This window comes from Planococcus citri, chromosome 3 (assembly GCF_950023065.1).
Source record: "Planococcus citri chromosome 3, ihPlaCitr1.1, whole genome shotgun sequence".
Classification (NCBI taxonomy): Eukaryota; Metazoa; Arthropoda; class Insecta; order Hemiptera; family Pseudococcidae; genus Planococcus; species Planococcus citri.
In genome coordinates this window covers 18,200,226-18,221,395 of record NC_088679.1, presented here as the reverse complement: position 1 = coordinate 18,221,395, position 21,170 = coordinate 18,200,226, and the positions used below count along the sequence as shown (strand labels likewise).

Sequence of the window (21,170 nt, the reverse complement as noted above, 5' to 3'; positions counted from 1 at the left end):
GGGAGGGAATTTTGACTACAGATGTAAATAACTGACAAAATATCCTATTACATACATAGACTGATTACCTATCGTTTGCTAGGTTTTTGAGGAATGAGGATGCTGAGTCGGAATATCAAATTCGGTTTTGATTTGACCCTTCTATCCCTAGCAGAAACCCCACTTTGATCCTGAAGATGAAAAAAATTATGATGCTTTGTGACGTATCATTATCGATCATTTAACGTTTATTTGAAAAATGTTTCATAGGTATTTTCTTTTGGGAACGAATAGGTGATAATTTAGTAATCTAGCACTCGGTCATGACGTTCTGCACGATTTTCCGCTCCTGTATTTTGAAGTCAGTATCATTTGTAAACTTTATGAAAACCTTATCGTAAAATATAAGAAAGAGTTGGCGATTTCAAAATTACTCGAAAATCCTTCTCGATACTCATAATGCGACTCGTGTGAAATTTTGAAAATCAAGGTAGGTATTCTATTCGCATATCATATAGCCATTCGTAATTTTTAAACGCGGCCTTGAACTTGATCTGATACTTATCTACTGAAAATGGCCCATGCTAAATGATATAACATATTTCTCATGGCATCAAAAAATACGTTAACCTTCGTCAGTATTCTCCCAGAAGTTGGTTGGTTACGGTCAGGGCTTAAAACCATTTGGATTTTATTGGTTGTTGTGGTAGGTGGTTTTTAAAAGACTCAAAAATAATGGTTTTTGGTTATGGTTTCTGAATTGGTTTTCCAATCACAAACCATAACGGTTCCAATTGGTTTTAAGGTTTAGGTTTCAAAGTTTTTCTGGTTCTGGTTTTGAAATGGTTTCAATTTTTTTAAATAAGGTGTGGATGTGGTTTTGGTTCCGTAATAATAGTTTTTTTTTGCGGCAGTGGTGGTTTTTCACATCAAAAACCATTTCAAATTTTCAAATGGTTTTGGTGGTTGTGGTGGTTTTGATATCAAAAACAATTTTGATTTTCAAATAAATTTATAGAAAAACTAATTCAGCACTACTAAAAGTATGATTTGAGACAAAAAACTAGAAAATTTCCATCACAGGTCTGGAAAAATTGAAAAAAAATTGCAAAAACCAAAAAGAACCATTTCATGAATTGGTTGTTATTGGTTATGGTTACATTTGAAAATTGAAATGGTTCTTGTGGTTGTGGTTTTCTCCAAAGAACACAACTTTTTGGTGGTTGTGGTTGTTTCAATTCAAATTTTTTTCCCAAATGGTTGTTTTTAAATGAATTGGTTTTCATTTTTTTCAAATATATTGGTTTTTGGTTGTTGTTGTTTTTGAAATTTACAAAAAAAAGTTGAAATGGTTGTGGTAGTGGTTAAACCAATTAAAAACAATTGGTTATGGTGGTTTTATTTGGTTTTGGTTTTGGTGGTTTTAAGCCCTGGTTACGGTGAAGGTACTTTTTTTGAAAGAAAGTTCGTAAAGTTACTTTTTAGTTTTCATTTTTCAAATTTCGCTGTTGATGCTTGAAACTTTTGGACCAACGATTGTGTGAATTTACCTAACAAACTCGAGTAGAGTGAGTTTTGATGGATTCCCAAAATATAAAATGAATATAATATTTGTGTGTACAGTTTTTAAAACTAAACATCGTTGTTCATAATATGTACTAAACAATATAGGAACTACCTATTGAGGATTGCATTTATGTTCTTGAGTATAGTGTGAGTTGCTCTTAAGTACATAATGTTTCCCCTCCTACATACACCACATTGATCAATCATCAGGAAGATTAGTCAGGCGCTTGATAATGTACCTAAAGTGCTCGAGTATCCAACGATCCAAAAATAATAATATTGACTAAACAGACACTTGAGTATACTGAGCCAAAGTTCAGCTCACTGAGGTTCAGCCACAGTACTGATGAAATTTACAATTCCCCTTATTCTTCATTGTTCGACGTAATATCATTAAGGCGTTGGTTTTCTGATGCTGGAAGTGTCGGGGGACGATTTCTCTTGAAGAAACCCATCTGAAATGTATAAGTAGAAGAAGCGTTTGATTAAACAAGCAACAGGTCACCAATGAAATAGATGATCTTTATGCTGTCATCTAGTCTACCTTGTAAAAGACATAGATCATTGATATTAATATGAGAACACCCAGGACAGACGATCCGACAACAATCCACAGAGGAATCACGTCAGGTTCAAGAGACTTGATCAATTCGATAGTAGTTATTGCTTCTTCAATGTATGTCTTCTCGGGTATTTGTGTTGCGTTTCGTGATAACTTTATGACATTTACTTCAACCCAGGAGCCGATTTCTATGGATTTGTTTCTCAAACCTGCAATCTAAGATTTCATCGCATGATGGATTTCAAGTTGAACTCAAGTAGGTACAATATATTGTGTGGATTTTTTTTTTTTAGTCGCTTGATGTAATCATTCAATGTGTTTTAAAAAAGTATAATTAATGGACCAACCTTTTTAATTGTCTCCATCCAAAAAACGAATGGAAATAATACTGAAACTTCTTCTTCTCTTGACAAATTTCTAATTGTGCATCGAACTTTTTGATAATCTGTGCTATTAAATGAAACCGTATTGTTTGATGCATCTTTGGAAATTGTTTGATTTTGCGGTTTAGGATTATTAGTTGAAAATGGTTTACTGTTGTTGGTCCACGGTATTATATTCTTGTAAGGACGTATTTTCTGAAACCGTCGCATGAAAGGACAAATTAGACTATGAAGTTTGCTGAGAATTGCCATTTGTATGAATAATTCGCACATACGGTTAGATTTTTATAGTTGACATTTGCAACATAATCGCATTGAATTGAACCTTGAGTCCTCGGTTGCTCCATAAGATACAACAAATCTCCACCTAGACAGTCAGATTATATCGAAATATAGTATTGCATCATGTGAGACACATTCATCCAAGTATACAGATTTAAATTATATACCATTCGTTAATTTCACCGGCCAGAAAAATATCGCACTGACTTCACTTAGACTCGCAGTGCCTGAATTTTTAATGATGTATTGATGTATAGCTTTCGGTCCAGCTTCTATATCTTTGTGAACAGTTTCTGCCCTGTACTGCGAGTGGTTATAGGCAGCATGACCGTTCGATGCGCTGAAAAATATTTTTTTATGCGTGAAGTTCTACCGCAAATGTGTCGAATGATTACCCCACGTGAATAATCTTTTTGAACTCGTGCTTTCGACTTGAAACAACACCAAGCTACGAGTAGATCAAAAGAGCATGTCCTTTGGCAATTTTTCAAAATTTTGGAAAATTTGAAAAACTTGTTTTGAAAGCGGTTCTCAAACTTTTCCATGAAACATAATTTTTTTTGAGCGAATTGAATCAGTATGAGTAATTTCTAACCCTCACGTATCAAAAACCACTAGTTGTGAGACATTCTGGAGCCTCCAGTGATTTTTTTAATTCTTGTAGAGATCTCAAAGTGGTCTGGGAAAGAGGCCCTAAATGAACTTTAGCTCCTGTAGGTAACTTCGGTCGATCCTCGATTGTAATTGGGTACTTTCTGGCCGTTTTAGATGATGACTGAGAAATTCCAGGAGTGTCAGTTTGAAAATGAATTTTAGACCATGAAATGAACTTGGTTACTTTTCAAGTTACAAAGTTACTTTTGGTTACTTTTTCTACAATTTTGGCTACTTGGTTTTCTAAAATTGATTCTCTACAGCCTGAAAAAAATGCCATTAATATCAGCAGGGCGAGTGAATAATTTGCGGTAGCTGTATACACTATTTTTATTATTTTCCAACTTGATGAAATTGTCAACATTTAGTTTCTGCCAAAAACAGTCTCGCTTCATCTCCAAAAATTGACAAAAATTATACCTACAAAATGAAAGAATCTCACTTTTTGAAACAAATTTTGAAGAAATGTAAGAAAGAGTATTTAATTTCTTTGCCAATAATTCTCAAAAATTTCTGCTCTTTGCAAAAATTGTAAAATTTGGCTTTTTAATGTTTCTTATATATGTATCTACGTAGAAGCCCTGCACAAGTTGTATTTGTCAGAAATTGCCCATAAGTATCAATTTTTTATCAGTGATTATGGAAACCCCTTCATTTTCAACAAAATTTATAAAAATAAGACGTTTTTTGCAAAAAATTTCAAAGTTTATTCTTTTTAAAAAATGTCTGAGAGTCACTTTTTTCCCAGAAATTTCCAAGTAAAAAAACTAGTCTTGTCTTATTTTTACAAAAATTGAGTTTTTCGCCAGGAATTGCTCAAATTTTTACGTTGTTTTGCCCAAAAGTCTTGAAAATTATAAACCAGAACATTTGAATTTGTAACACGGTAACATGCTGATTTCGGAGTTAGTTTGAACATCGCCTTCAAAGCAGGGGTTTCGTATATTTAATACCTACCTACAGTCCTACCATTTCGAAAATCAACCGAAAATGGACTTGAGCCCATATAATTTTGGTTAGCGGGGTTTAGCTGTGGTTTCTTTTAAATCGCATTATGAGCAGCTTATCAGTTGCGCAGGATCTCAGTTCTTATGTAGTACATACATATGTTAATTAGAACACTAATTTTATGCATTTTCGCCGGAAGTCTTCGTTGTAGGGAAATTTTTCATTTTTCAATATTCCAACTTGAAAAGTACCTGCATTATTTTTTTCGCCAATACTTGAGAACTGGTACCTGTTAATCAGTAGACTGGCTGTCTCATGGATAGGGATGTCCAACAAAAATATGTTATCATTCAGAGTCTCCTTTTTTTCCGGATCATCACTACTCACTTTGGCCCAAAAGTGAAACGCTGAGCTCTGATCTTCGAAAGTCTTGTCTATGCGCAAGATTACACTAAAATTGACCTTTTGAACAAATTACAAAATCAGGAGTTCCATGAGAAAGTGAAGTGGAGATTTTGGTTTGTTGCAAATAAACGCGATATTAGAATATTTACCTTTTGGTTTTCTGATAAAGGGTGACCAATGCTGAAAGTGATGTTTTCACCATCAGGATTTATCAAGTTAGCAGCTTTATCTGATTGAGGAGCGTCTTCATAATCATAATATTCAAGGCCTTTTGGCACTTGCAATGTAAAGTGACTCCCATACGAATCTTCTCCGTTATTTTTAACCAATACTTGAAGGTTCAGGTACTCTACGTTGGAAAGTGGCTCATATTGTGTGATGTTTCTGGAACAAAAAGTACTCAATGATTTTTTTTTTTTGCTAAATATACGTACGTACACTGAGAGAAAAATATATCATAAATTACTATATTTTATATCCGAAGTGTCTCCCAAGTGGCAATATTGTAATAAATTGTAACAATTGCTACAAAATATAGTGAAAAAATACTACATATTATTGTAAATTTCACTATAAATGATAATTATTGCTATAATTTGTGTTATTTTTTACAATAAAAATGTGGGGGACACTTGCGATATAAAATATAGTAATTTCTAATATACTTTTTTTTCTCAGTGTATTTCGAGTAAGAAATTCATCTTACGGAATAATAGTCAAATTCAAGTCGGGATAACAGATGTCATCATCGCCACAGTTCCTAGAAATGTTGAAGCTGTCTGTTCGAGTTGTGGGTCCGAAATTTAGTATGCTGGAGAGTGCTTTTTTGTTCTTCGATTCAACAAGTTCGTACTGGAGGGTAGCTTCCAGTGGAGTGACTTTTTCAATATTCGGCTGAAGTAAACACAGTTTCAAAATTTTTGTTTATATGTGTTTTAAATGATTGTAAGGATACTGAATGACGGACTGCAGGTTTCATTCGATCGAGAAATGTGGCTTTTGTATGTACTTGGCTTAAGTAATTTTACGTTTTGAGACACCTAAAACAACTTTTTTTCATTCATTTTTCTCGAATTGTATTCAACTCACAGCCCGTCGTCAATCGCTGACTAGTGATGAGTTTCACTTCTGTTGGGTAAATTCACTTACGCCCGTATTATCGACGTAAATTGTCTCGTTTTGGCATCGTTTTTTGTTCTTGGTTAAGGTAAGGAATGAGTTTAGAATACTATATTCGTTCTTGAAAAAACGCATTCTGGAAGTTTCCGCATATCTTGTATCGAGCGTAATATGTGTGGCGATGTCTGGAAAGAAAAATATCATTTTCGAATTTTTAATTTATGAAAAGAATCAACTCGAGTTATTGTGTTAAAATATTGATCCAATTTGGAAAAATGACAGGAAAACGGATTCGAACACTTGCACAGAGAACAGGTACCTAAATTGGGATTTTTGTAACAACCTACCAATTCGATCTTCAACACCGACACCGTTATATTCCATGCAGATTTGGAGCGTGACACAAACATAGTTTTCATTTATTGTTTCATTATTACATGTATTCCTCGCCAAGGGGACAACCTTTCCACGTTTTGTTGTTTTAATCAAAAAAGAAAGACTCGCGGTTAAATTGATAACTGGTCGAGATCTGTAAAGTGAGAAAAAAGTTATACATTTTCACATTCTTTGTATTTTCTTCATCTGAAGAGTGATATTCCAAAACTCGCTTTGTCCATTTTTATCGAAGTGCGTTTTTCATCAGTACCTGATAGGTGAAGTATTAACTCACATTCCTACATCATCAACCTACCAAAATGAGGTGTTAAACCCACCTAAATAGCCAATTCACTAAAAATTTAAAAAAAAATAATGTTCCAAAACGTGTTTTGTCCACTTTTATTGAAATTTTTTTCAGCAGTATCTGTTGGATAAAGTGTATACCTACACTCCTACTTCATAAATCCACCCAAATAAAGTGTTAAACTCGCCTAAAAAGCCAATTTACCCGTTTAAAGGAAAACGGTTTTTCCTTTTTCCTGAAAAGTTGTGAAAATGGACAAAGCGAGTTTTGGAATATCACTCTTCATCTGTATACTCACTTGAAGAGAAATACAGCATCAGATTCGTATGCCCCAATTACTAAATCAGGGTATTGATTTTTATCGAGATCCAATCCACCGGACAATGAATGACCGAAGGCGCTCAACTGAGATGCTTTTCCCAAGTGGGTCACATCTGAAGCTTTGATCACTTGCGAAGGAGTTTTGCTGAGACCATTTTTTGAACCGAGGTAAATATAAACAGCCCCTGTAGTCGGAGTTGCACTTGCGCATGCATTATATTTGTCAGATCCTTGGTACGGAGCACTCACTGCAATATCTGTAATTTTTGTTATTTAGAGTGTCCAATATTGTGCAAGTGTATGTAATGACTTATGAGAATACTGAATGATTGTATTGCACCTTCGTATCCGTCCTTGTTTATGTCACCCAGCGAGGCCAAAGCTGAACCAAATCGTGCTCCCGAATCCACTCCATCTATGGTTTCGTTTCTTGCGAACATTTTTTCCTGCGAATGTAAAATGCGATCAACAGTTAACCGGCATCATTCTTGAAAGAAACGAACCCCGATGATCACACTTACTGCGCATTTTAAATCCGTCTCTCTGCACTTGATTTTACCTTGGTAAAATACATAAATTCGCCCCATTTCGTAATCCTTATCATTTTTTGTATTCGCGTGCATTGGCGCACCTATGATTAAATCGTCTGCTCCATCTCCATCCACGTCTGAAGTGCACATCGAGTATCCGAAATAATCCGTATATTCTTGGCCATTCAAAGTTTTTACTCGTTCGAAAATTGGTGTGAATATTGCTACCTGTACAGTAAATCATTATATTAGCTAAGAATGAGCTCACGTTTAAAATAATGAAATAGGTAACCTCATTTTGTAAATTACCTGTCCGGATACATTGAGCGCTCGTGGAATGCCTACTGCTATACCTGATTTGCTTTTATCGAAAAAATTCAAACTTGTCATGGAATATCCCATGTAAGAATCTTCGAATTTTGGTATCTCCTTGAAGGAATTACTCGCAGAAGGAAGAGGTTTGGCGTCTCTTGCGAACACCATTCCTGTATAAAATCAGGGATTTCTTGGTATCAATTTTATTTTTCTATGTAGATAATTATTCTAGCCGTTCTCATTCTTCAACTTCATATCAATTTGTTTCTTCTTGAAATAAGATATTTATTGAAGGAGCCTTTTCATTTTCCTGGCATTTTTATTCATTTCCTGTCTTTACTCTCTACAAATCCCAAATCCAGTTGTGGAAAAGTAATTACCTATTTCATTAAAATTTTCTAAATATGGGAAAAAATTGTGCAAAAATCACAAAAATAGATAATTTTGGCCATCACTGTGTTCAAATCATATCCTAGTTTCTTCCACAAAATGTTCATGTTTAGGTTGGTACTTATTGTTGGTTTTTAAAATTTTGCAATTTCGGACTCGAAAATAGCAAACATGTTCGTGATCGCCTTGATTGGTGGATTTTTCAATATTTTTCTCACAGTTCTGTCATCTTTAATGAGTGCTCGATCGTTCGTAATTATTATACTGTATTTTAAAGTATACTCGTAAATTACCTTTCCAGTGATAAGTGCCAACTGCTCCTACGTATAATCTGCTTGAATCCTGCACAAAGTAATGTCAAAATCAGTAAACTGAACTGTATGCTTATTATACCTACCTTAAGTTATGAAAGATTTATCCGAAAACTGAGACACGTGATGTAGTTTGATTTTAAAAAAATCACCCTATAAAGATTTTTATAAAATTAAAGGTAGGTATCTATTGTCTAAAAGAATGTTAGAACGTCAGCTACATGTAACCTCAAAGTGCTATTTGTTTGAGAAAAAACTTGGAAACCGCTTACTTTTGCTATCGCAGCACTGAAACCAGCCTGACCGGAGCCTATACCTGTATAAGTCGAATCTGTAATCATTAGAACATTACAAATCGTTATGTACCTTCGTTAATGATTTTAAAATCTTTTACAAAAATTATATGATTAACGAATCAAAGCGCTATAGAAAATTGAAATCATGTTTGTAATTTTGCTGACCTTTTGCTGAGGAAGCTCGACAAGGATTGTAAGACTCGCTGAAATGTAATTGCCCTTTCGTTGGTGTATAATAACAAAATCCATTGGGATCAGAATACTCATTGTATTTAACCCAGTATCTTGGAGCGCAAGCCTGCAACGAATTGAATTAGTATCTTACAATTTAAAAAAACCTACATTTTTAGGGTATTTTGAGGAATGAAGTAAAATTCTGAATTGGAAAATTTCATGTTCTAGTCATTTCTTTTGCTTCGCATTTCGAAAGTAATGAGATTTTTGAACTTAGCGTGGGTAAATTACATGAAAATGGTGCCATAAAGGGAGCCAGATGACCAAATTTTGAAAAATATGAGACTGAACCCTCACGTGCTTGAGAATTATTGTCTTTTTGGATATTTGTGTAAGATATCAAATTTTATACATGATTAATAACCTTATTATTCCGAAGGTGTGATATGGCGGTATCAAAAACATTAGAATACCAATTAAAATTTTAAAAAGCTGCAAAAAAAATCTGCTCACTTATTTCTACGTTTGAAGTAGCCACTTTTCCGCATCCATGAATTTTAAAATTTTGAAAGTCGAGGTTTTCGCCAAAACACCAACCTAATAAACCAAATCTAAACCCTTCTCTCCACGGGTGTAATAATCCTGCAATTATAAACACCCCCCCTTCCCAAAAAAAAACCAAAAACCTTTTCTTAAATATGTATGTATAATGCAGTTACCAGTTACACTATTTTCACAACATACCACTACGATTCCCTTGTATCCGGTACTTGTCAAAGTGGCGCCTAGCCATTGTTGTGTTCGATTCTCGCCTGTTAAATTCTGCTCACCTGTAAAACATCATAAGTGATTTTGTGATTAAAGTTGGCTGCAGAAAAAAATATAAAGGATTCAATTTTGAGAAGAACGCTTTTGATGTTTTCATTCGAGTTTTTAGCTGAAACTCGACTTTTTGAGGTATCCAATCCAATCATCCCATAATTCAAAAAACCTCTACATTGTTCTCCAGTTCCTTTGGCGATAAGAAGAGAAAGGTACTTTGCTTGTTACAGCTTCAGTGTGGTAGGACACAACTTGAGCAGTGAATATTTTAAAATAATGCTACATAGATTGGTACGAATTTCACTACTTTGGACAATTACCTACTAAATGCCGATTTTAAAAATTTCAAAATTGATACTCAAACTCGAAGTCGAAGCTTTAATGAAAATTCAGAAATTATCAGTGAATCATCGCACCAGAAAATTTTCCTATAATTTATCATTTTTGTTACATTGAAATGAGACTGATTAAGATTTCATTTCCGTACCTACTTCTATAATAAAAATTATGTTCGAAGAAAAAAAACTCTTGCTCGAATCTATTTTATTGTTTTATCTTATCGTAATTTTATTCTATCTGCACAAATATATTTTTCGTACATGTACGAATTGGTTTTGGTGTATGTAATTTGCTGTAGGTTTAAAAAAGTATTTCAATTGTGGATCACATTAAGTTGATGAGTATTGATGAATAATACGTACTTATACATAATTGCAAATGAATTTCTTCTTTTTGGCAAAGAAAATATGTAGGTATCTACTCGATCGTAAATTGTCAAAGATTTCCTGATACTACAACTATAAGAATAGCAACTATGCCTACCAGGAAATTTGGCTTTTTGGCAGGTATCCGGCTTATCCGCATCACAGATGTACACAGCACCTCCTTTATAATTTGATCCTTTGAGTGTATCTGTATCTTGTGGTGCTCCGATAAGTACTCTGTAAATCAAATCGAAATTATGGTAAAACTGTGGAGATTTTTTGCCTCAGGGAAAACTAAAATTTGCGCTCGTGTCGTGATGATATGAAAGGTTTTACTTGTTTATTAGAAATTGAGGAGCGCATTACTTGACGAAGTTCTCTAAAAATTACTTGGTGTTTTATATGCATGTCGACTGGAAATTCATTTAGGGTACCTACTCGTAGATGAGACGATGCGTTCAGCATTAGTTCAAAAATAGAACAAGATAAATTTAATTCAAGTTACTCACAAGCTTTTATTACTGTTATCAATATATCCTGCCACAGAGAATCCAAAAAAGGAATTTGGTGGCCCATTGTAGGTAACATAAGAACTCGAATCTAAGTTGAATGCAAAAGTGCCAGTGAACGAGAATACAACCGCGTTAATAATGAAACTCCCGCGCAGTATCTTCCAAAAAAGTCCAATATCGCGAGCTCCGTAACTAATCAACATCTTGGAGAAATAATAAAATCAAAAACTGCACAACACAGAATAATCAACCGCACATCGCGAATTTTTCAAGAAAGTATTTTCGAGATGTTACTTAAAACCAAACCACACGAACTTTATCGACGGCATGATTTTTCCAATTGTTTCATTCGTAGGAGGAATTCCCTGACTCGAAAATTACTTATTAATCAGAATTTTCGCCCAACTGTCGCGATTATTACGCGATGACGATAGTACGAACGCGCGTTGCTCAATTTGTATAGGACTGATACAAGCATTCTGCATGTTGTGAATGATAACCCGCGTTCGGGACTCGTGGGCAGCGCCATCACAATGTGGGATTTTTAAAGTAAAAAATATCGCAAATTCTCTCCCCCCTCTCCTCTAAAAAAGAGAACACAGAAAAGGGATGTTTCATGAACTTTCTTAATATCCGTGAATATTTTATACTCATTTTGGTTTTTTGGCAATAATATAGTATTTTCAATTACAGATATTATAAAAATGTTAAAACAAAAGTTGCCGACCATCAGAAAAGAAAAATTTCTTCTTTCCACCCACTCCAGAAAATTCCCAAAATTAGCTGAGTCAAGTTTCCGGGGAAGTCTACGTATTACTTACTCTCAACTGATATGTAGGCTAGAATGAAAGAAAATCGCAATTCACCGATAATTGCTGAGTCGAAATGTGTAACCTGCTCAATTTTGCGCAATGGTAATTCCTACGTAGGTAATTGAAATTTCGAAAAAATGGTTTAAACAACTAACAAGAGTGAAAATATGAAACGATTGGTCCATTAACCTAAAAAGGTACGGGGAGGGAAAACATAGGGGTCATTCCACGTCAATTCAACCAAGAAGTGCTAGGGTGGGATCGGTGATTTTTTTGAAATTTTTCCTGTGGAAAGACCTTCCGAAGGGACAACCAATGGCGCAAATCGCAGCCCTTTAGCTCTTCTTAAAGGCTGCTAGGGGGTGTCAATGTTTTAAGTCAACTTGAAATATCCATTTCAGCAGTGAATTATTCGATAACCGCAATACCTATCAAAATGGAACTCTTTCTAATCGTTAGTGGTTTTGAAACGCTTTTTGTTGATATCATAAGAATTAGTGTTACCACTTTTTTTGTCCAAAAAAATAGCTCGAAAAGTTTCAAAACGTAATTTTCATATTGTTCTGACTCTCAAAAATTCTGAAAAAATATACATACGTATTATGGACAACTTTTCATACTGAACAACATTATTAAAAGATTGGGATGGAATCATTTATTAAAATCGATATAAAAAATTGAAAGTTGACGAAAAATGCGATTTTTTTATTTAAAACATGAAAAAAAGTTTTGATTGGTGAAGTTGACCTATTAGACCCTTATTTTTATGTATCCGTTGAAAAAGTTGAAAAAGCCCTTTTGCTGGATGAAATGAACTCATCACAAAAAAACAGAATTCGAAAAGATTGAAAAAGTAAACAAATTTCAATTTTTTTTGCTATGAGTGTGATTTTTATCAACTTTTTCATGAAATAAGTCAGAAAGAAGAGGACAAAAAACACAAATAAATAGATTTAAACTTTTTTTGATGTTTGGAATTGAAAATTATTTTTTTGAATTTTAATTTTTTCGTGATGAGTTCATTTAATTGAAGTGAAAGGGGTTTTTCAACTTTTTCAACAGATGAGTGAAAATAGGGCTCACATGGGTCAACTTGAAGTTGAAAGTTTTGATTGGTGAACCACCAATCAAAACTTTTTTTTATGTTTTAAATTTAAAAAATCACATTTTTTGCAAACTTTCAATTTTTTAAATTGACTTTACAAAGTAATGCCATCCCAGTTTCTTAATATGTTGTTCAGCATGAAAAGTTGTCCATAATATTTATCTTATTCATTGCTTTCATCTTCAATTTCATCAATATTCAAGCTTGAATTTTCCATCATTGATTTGTTTAGTCTTTGTAACCGTAAATCTAAATGTAAAATATAATGTTTGCCAATTATTTTATGTTATACCTACTGGGTATCAGTTGATAGCAATTATTGGTAACATAATAATGTGTATAAATAAATGAAAAATTCATTACCATTGAGAACTGGTACAGCATTGCACTTCAGTTTGTCCAGCCCATTAGAGCACCTTTTTTTAATAATAAATTCTTTGTGAAAATGCTTTTCACACAATCTACATATGCTGAGGCAAAGGAACCAAGCTTATGCCACAAGCTTATACCCACAACATTTTTCATCTGTCATTTTCTGGAAATCTATAACATTCCAACAAGTGTATATATGACATTATTATTTAATTATCCACAATAAACTACATTGCTAATAGCTATTAGTATACCTACTACCTATATGTGACGTGACGGGACAAAATCGACCTTCGGACCTAAAAAATTATTTTTCACTTTTTGACGGTTTTTTGGTACTCGGACATTCAAAAATCATTTAAAACCACCCAGAAGTTCCTATGATTTGCATAGATCCATATACAGGGTAATCCAGTCAGAAGTGAGCTCATTTTTTTGATTTTTTCATTATTTTAACTTTTAAATCGATCTGGAGGCGAAACAAAGCGTTCTACGAGAAAAATATATATCAAGCAAAGTTGTAGAGAATTAAATTTCCAAAAACCTATAAGAGGTTTATTTTTCTCCAAAATGCATAGTTTTTCCGTTTTTCTCAAAAAACAAAAACCTCATGATGATTACCATAAAATTTCTGTTTTTTGAGAAAAACGGAAAAACTATGCATTTTTGAGAAAAATAAACCTCTTATAGGTTTTTGGAAATTTAATTCTCTACAACTTTGCTTGATATATATTTTTCTCGTAGAACGCTTTTTTTCGCCTCCAGATCGATTTCAAAATTGAAATAATGAAAAATTTTTTAAAAAATTTGAAAAAATGAGTGCAATCACGACTTAGCCTCCTGTTTCAATGTAAATAACCATTTTACCCAATGATGTTCATACAAAACAGACAAGAAACGTTATCCAAGACTATGTTTAGCTCAGTTTAGCCGGAGAACGTGATTAGAACCCAAGCGCTTCCGCTAAATGAGCAGAACTGGACTGAAAACTTTAACCCCCCATAACTCAAAAACTTGTTTTCGGCTCGAAGGTCGATTTTGTCGCGTCGCGTCACATATTATGAAAAACATATTCGTATGAATGAATCTTCCTAAAATACATATGAAAAGGCTGAATTAGAATACAATTTCACTTCAATCTTTTGCTCGTTTCCCTTTCCTAGGCAAAATATCTTTATCCGCAAAATGTTTTTCATATAACAAATTGAATTTGTAATGCATATCTAAGTTGTAAATTCCAGCCACTGCCTTCGGATTTTTGGATCTTTTGGAATTCTGTAGGTATAATCATCACAAACACAAACAATATATTATATTAAATAAAACTCAACAAATTTGAAGAGTTTCAACAGAGACCACTCTATTTATGAATTTAATTCTAACTGCTGTGGCTGTTGTACAAACCTAAATTTTCCAGGAGTATTACAACCACAAATTTGACTCTTCTTTAGCATATTTCTATCATCAATCAACATATAAAAAAACAATTTATCACCAGACCAGAATGCAAGGCACCAACACTCATCAAACCCTCCTCCTTAACACATGACACTGTGGGCACCTGCTAATCACAGTCAAAATGTGAACATCTGTGTGTGCAACCACAGATTGCGCATGTGTATTACACATAACATTTTGCTTGCCTGGAGGGGCATATCTATTTCCATACTTATATTTAAAGAGCTTTAATATCACCTAAAGCTCTTTGAGTATCCATCTTGTTACGAAACTTTTGAGAACATAATTCAAACATACTTTGTTAAATTTTTCAAAAATGGGTTCTTCACCACTTTCATTGCATAGAAAAGATCATAATCACATAGATTACCAATAGATCAAAGTAAAAGAACTGCAAGTTGAACTAGCATGTAGCATGTACCAGTATATCTGAAGTAAGTTGATCATTGCAAGTCTGATGGCCTTCAAGGCCAAGTATTAACTTGAGTACCTAAAGAAAGAAAATAAATTTCACATACCTAAATTTAGGCACATTTTCAACGCTTTTTGGTGATCCTACTTGGACAGTTTTTTTTACTTCCATCAATTTTATTTGCCTGGGCGTTAGAAACAATTTCAGCATTTCTTCTTCTTTTTTATTTTCTGCTTCCAAAGTTGTTATTTTTTCCTTCAATTTCTTGGTTACTCAATCCTAATCTTGTACTAGTTCCTAAGAATTGAAAATTGTAAATAACTAGTCTGAAGACTGAAAATATGAAATTAGAAGTAAACTCGCATTTAAAGCAGTAACATCCTCATCAATGTCATTGACAGTCATATTGTCTTCATATAGGTTCCATCACCATCAGTGATGGGTTCCTCATCATCATTCATAGATTTTTTATTATTCATTATCACCTTTAGTTGCTGGTTGAAATGTATTACAAGGTCTGTGGAATTAAAATCTTGTATTAAAGCCTGAAAATCAAAAATTAAAAATAACTAGTCTCAAAACAGAACAGAAGATATTTCACTGAGAAGTGAACTTACAGTTACATTTGAGATGTTATCCTCATTGGCAATATATTCTTCCTCATCAATCCATTCTTCCCAATTTCCCATTTCAGCATGTAATAAATTACTCATCAGCAGTACTTTTACATTTAAAGCTGATTCTTCTTCATCTGAAATTGGAAGGAATTAATGAAGGTGGTTAATTAATTATAGTTAAAGGTGTTTAACAATTAACAATCAAGTTTTCATAATTTTCAAGATGAATCTGTTGAGCCATAAAAACAAAATAACCATAAGAGAATTGTGATAGAACCTTGGCTTCACATTTCTATTGGCAATCTCAGTATATAAAGCTTACTAAGATAACTAACAAATTTATTTTCTTCTCCAATACTTTCTTCAATAATTGAAGTTTGTTCTTCATCTTCGCTTACAAGGAGTTCTTCCAACAGACAATCACCTTGACAAATACTAGGTAGGTAAGGAAACAAATCTTTTTTGATGGCACCAATAGATTAAACACAATGTTAGTTTTAGTTATAATACCATACCAGGATCATTAACAGAAGTTTCACAGGAACCAATATCAGGATGATTGATTGAAGTTTTGGTATTCAAGGATTAAGTATAATTATCTGTAATTTGAAATTTTCAATGATTAGGTTAGGAAACAGTTGAAGTGAAATTATCATGAAAATGATTACCTTTTGGAATGGTTACAGGTAAAGCATCCTTCATTAATTTATTACATCCACGCCAGTTGGATTTGTAAATAAATTATGACATGTTTTGGAAAATGTTTTTCACATAACCTATTTCTTTTATCATCAACTCTGATGTTATTCCACAAGATTGCATCCATCTTTTCTTCATTAATAGGAAATCTGTGACAAAAATTGACATGTTAAACATTGACAAAAAAAATAAATGATAATGATGAACATTGAAGAAGGGTATGAAAATATAAATAATGTAATGTAAAATTTGTTAAATTATCTTATTACCTGAAGTAGGGAATGTTCCTATCTCTGCTCCCACATAGGAAACATACCTCACATATCTTACTCTCTGGGGATGGTGATCTAAAAAACACAAGACAGATACAGTAGCAGTAAAAAACATCTTTCAGTAGTAACTGAGAATGTTTTCAACATACTTACATTTCTGTTTCAAAAATTGATGGCACAGCATCCTTGATCAGTCAACATCAATATCTCTTATCTGAAGCAGGAACAATATCTTTACTCTCTAGCAAGAAAATGTTTTTCACACAGGTGAAAAATTGAACTAGAAGATGTCCCAGGATGACCAGCAGCAATGACGAATTCAGTCCATTTTGTTCTTATGCTTGGACAAGTTGGAATTCTGTACCAAAAAAATACAATTTTTGTGATGCAGTGCTGAATCTGATTGGAATGAATGAAACTCATCATCAGAAAGATTTATAATATCTTGCACCTACTTGAACCTAGCTACATTATCAGAATATCCGCAAAGGTGACATTTACTTGGGATTATATCATTTAAATGATCTACTTCATGAAATATTAAAAATGAAAATTGAAAACTGTTTTTATTACTAAACAGGTTACTCATTATACGAGGGGTGATCAAAAATAACATAGACAATTGCTCTGGTGAGAGTTCTATTGAAGCTATACAACTCACAAACATATCATCTGAAAGCTGCATCTTTCCTCTATAAAATCATCCTTAGTATAAGTATTTCTGTTCAGTGGTTCCCAAAATATGGTACACAGAACAAAAGTTCTCAAGTTGCACTCGGCAATTTTTGTTTAAATAACAAAAATTGGGTGAAAAAATGTTTATTTAATTAATTGCACAAGGAGTATTAATTAATTTTACATCACTTTCAAAGTGATAACCACCGTTATCAATACATTTAGCCCAACCGCTTGTCAACTTTTTAAAAAACATTTTTGATTCCAGGACACAAATGGCACAAAATTGAAAATCATTGCACAGTATTTTATTGAATTTTGCTAATGGACTGAAACCGCTCCCCTTTCAAAAATGCAAACATGTTTTAAGCAGTTGAAAGGCTGTTGGGCAAAATGTATTAATAATGGTAGTTGTTACTTTGAAAATGATGAAAAATTAACTGTGCATAAATATTTTTTTCGCCCAAGTTTTGTTATTTAAACAAAAATCACTGAGTGCACCTTGAGAACTTTTGTTCTATGTACCATATTTTGGGAACCACTGAACAGAAATACTTATGCTAAGAATGATTTTATAGAGGAAAGATGCAGCTTTCAAATGATATGTTTGTGAGTTGTATAGCTTCAATAGAACTCTCACTGGAGGAATTGTCTATGTTATTTCTGATCACCCCTCGTATTTGATGGATTTACTTTTTATTTTTTAAATTAACGCAATAATTTTGTCATCTTTTGTTATGAATTTGAAATACTGTTCGTAATGAGTAAGTCATAATGAATATTGAATATTTTAACATATATTAGTAGTAGGCCCGCCACCTCAGGCCAAAGTTGCATAGCTTTCCCCTCACAGGGGCAGGCTATGCTTCAGCCTGAGGAGGCAGGGCAATAGTTATGCGCATGTAGGTATGTATGTTGGAGCAGTTGTATACCCAGCCCCTGCGGGCTGTTTTATGCGATGCTCGAGGGTTGGGTATGCAACAGCCCCTCCAAACTTGACTTTTACTTTAACCTTACGAAGTCAAACTTCAAGTTTAGATTTAAACCTAATGATGTGAGATGCATACTCAGCCCCTGTGGAGTTAATATGCGTTTTCTCCAAGCTTTGTTTTCTATTTTTAACCTCATGATATGAGATTGCATGATTTCATGATGGAACTATTCACCTGTAATATACTACAGGGAGTTCAATTTCTACATCTGTATCAATTTTTTGTTTTCCATATGATGGTATATAATAATCATAAGCAGTGTATAAAAAAACAAAACATAATTGAGGATAAGTAATCAGAAAAATAGACATTTCTACTGGACTGGTACATAAGTAGATGAATGTCACGTGTCTCACATCTCACGTGTTGGTGTATCTGGTGTGGGATTTATTCGTTCGTAGGAGTACATTTGCCAAAATTGAAAGATACGAGGAAGAATTGGAAAGAACGTGGTGAGGAGCTTTGTGAAGCAAGGTGTGGAAGGATGGTGGGTGGGTGCAGTGCAGCACGGCAGTTTCGGCGTTTGTTAATAGGGAAAACACACAGATTTCACAGTGAAGTATTAAGTTTTACTTTAATGATATTAGATATTAGATACTTACGTAACAATAATTATAACGATAATGATATGATGGCTGGGGTAGCAGTAGCAGTGGCAAAGGCAAAGATGAAAGCAAAAGTGCTGCACTGATAGCAATAGCGATAATATAGCAAAAGCGATGAAAGTGTGATGTAATTTTAATTAGGACAAACACAAATTTAATTGATAGACCCTTAGTCGAAATGAAAGCAGATTGTGAGACAAACGAATGTACAGTACCTCTACCTACTAACACTGAGATGAATGAAACTACACCTCAACCCAACACAAAATGACACGATGACATAACTGTTGTCACAGAGGTATGCTCGTAGGTATAGAGGTACGTAATATGTATTTGGTACTTGTATATGCTTTATGCTCCATCATATTCACCATGTGCCCTTGAAGGTTGCGTGTAAATGTACTCATACTTGTGGATTGTAACTTTTAGGAGGGTAGCTAGGGGTGTTCCTGGGTATTCAGCACTCAGCACCCACAGAGAAGCTGAATTACAGCCCAGTAATGAGTTGACAAATTCACACAAATACCTAAGATGACACAGCAGCGCCTTGTTTTTCATTTACCAAGTATGAGTATGCAAAGAAAAGTTTTGATTTGGCTCTTTTAAAAATCATTGCAGGAGGAACGTACATGCCAGCAGCACTAACTCAACACACAGCTGTGACAGTCTCACCACGATCACCGGATGCGATTTTCTGGACTTCCTTTTTTCCTTTTTTCGCCACGACTTTAGGAGACTTCGGAGGAGACGTACTCATTCCAACTTCATCCATATTGAGTATGCGAACTGGCGAGAAACGGTATTCTTTATATATTTTATCGAGATTTTTGTAAAATTTTTCCACTTGAACTCGATTAAAACCCATCGCTCGTGCTGCGCTGACTTGCTCACGCGTTCGTAAAGAGAGACCATGACAATTCAAGAAAGATCGACACCATTTATCACCGGCAAGCCTCCTCTCGGTATTGAAGCGATGATTCAAATTATTTCTTTCGGCGAATTGAATCGCAAGTTCCATGAATTTCTTACGTGTTGAACCAAAGAACATATCGTCTAGTTTGTGCACATGAGCCACTAATTTCTTCTCCATTTCCGCTGAGAATGTTTTTTTAAAACCACCAAGTGAATCGGGACCAACCGGAATAGGAGTAGTTGTGTCAACCTGAAATGAAAATCCGTTGAAATTCATTTATTTTATGAATCTGTACCATTTAAATGAATTTATATTTCACTAGAGCAAACTTACAGTTTTTAAATGTTTTCGAAATGTCGATTTGTGCATACCATATTTGGCTGCAACAGCACAAATTCTGACTTCATGGTTTGAAATAACTTCGCATCGAACACCAATCTTCGCTTACTTTTCTTCTTCTGTGACATTTTGAGTGATCTAGATGTCAAAATTAATCAAAATTACCTTTTAAATTTTGCGTACTTATAGGGAGGTTCGTTTGTGTACTTATAGGGAGTTTCTCACTGTCACATAGAATCACGTCCACCTCGATAACAGAATGATATTACAGAAAGGTCTTTTTTCATGAGAAACTACATAGAATACGCAATCGATTGATATAAAATACTTACCGAATAACTTTATTTTAATGGTCGCAATCATGTTTGCCATTTCTGAAAATAAAAAACCAAAACACACTGTTTTCACATAAATGGTTCTCAGAAGCGGAGTTTGTTATCAAACCGCATGATTTTTTCAGAGAACCTGGACGAAGTAATTACCAAGGCCACAGCCTGGTCAAATTTTCGATCAGTGTTACCAATCGCGAGAAAAATGCGCTGTGTACTAATAGGCAGTTTTACCTTATAGGTGGTGGCAAAGGCAAAGGCAATGGCAATGGTAACAGCACCAGCACAGGCACAGGCATGGTGAAATGCAAAGTGCAAATGATTTCAGTTGTAAATCCAGTAATATTACAAACATTTAATTTACGACGAGTATATTATCAGAGTCAGACTGGTTATCGTGTTTGAAAGAAGCAGTTTTTTTACAACTAAACTAAAGCTTTAATTTCCCTCATGAATTGTGTGTTAGCCTGTGTGATCTAAAATGCTACCATAGTTCTTCTCACTCCGCACCATAGGTATGTACTCAACTACTCATATACCTATCTATACACGTATGTATTACAAGTACATACTAACTAGGGTGAACACAAACACAGTGATGCCAAAATAATTGAA

The 21,170-nt window shown here is 34.0% G+C and overlaps 1 protein-coding gene across 1 annotated transcript; it reads right to left on the bottom strand.

The window, feature by feature from the left end:
- Positions 1 to 1,562: 1,562 nt before the first annotated feature.
- Positions 1,563 to 11,440, bottom strand: LOC135838531 (integrin alpha-PS2-like). Its single transcript, XM_065354201.1, has 20 exons — positions 10,953 to 11,440; positions 10,562 to 10,680; positions 9,662 to 9,747; positions 8,909 to 9,041; positions 8,720 to 8,778; positions 8,430 to 8,478; positions 7,741 to 7,916; positions 7,423 to 7,659; positions 7,242 to 7,347; positions 6,879 to 7,158; positions 6,246 to 6,427; positions 5,929 to 6,083; positions 5,486 to 5,673; positions 4,929 to 5,163; positions 4,664 to 4,836; positions 2,940 to 3,112; positions 2,766 to 2,857; positions 2,455 to 2,685; positions 2,090 to 2,323; positions 1,563 to 2,000 (listed from the first exon to the last, which is right to left on the bottom strand). The coding sequence occupies exons 1-20, from the start codon at positions 11,156 to 11,158 to the stop codon at positions 1,911 to 1,913; spliced, it is 3,204 nt and encodes a 1,067-aa protein (XP_065210273.1). The 5' UTR covers positions 11,159 to 11,440; the 3' UTR covers positions 1,563 to 1,910.
- Positions 11,441 to 21,170: the final 9,730 nt, after the last annotated feature.

Excerpts from the sequence above, each read along its gene's own strand:
- LOC135838531 (XM_065354201.1), bottom strand. The coding sequence starts at position 11,158 with ATGTTGATTAGTTACGGAGCTCGCGATATTGGACTTTTTTGGAAGATA. Across the intron at positions 7,348-7,422 it reads AGACGGATTTAAAATGCGCA|GAAAAAATGTTCGCAAGAAA; the intron begins GTAAGTGTGATC and ends TTACATTCGCAG. Across the intron at positions 2,686-2,765 it reads TCAACTATAAAAATCTAACC|AAAATACGTCCTTACAAGAA; the intron begins GTATGTGCGAAT and ends CGACGGTTTCAG.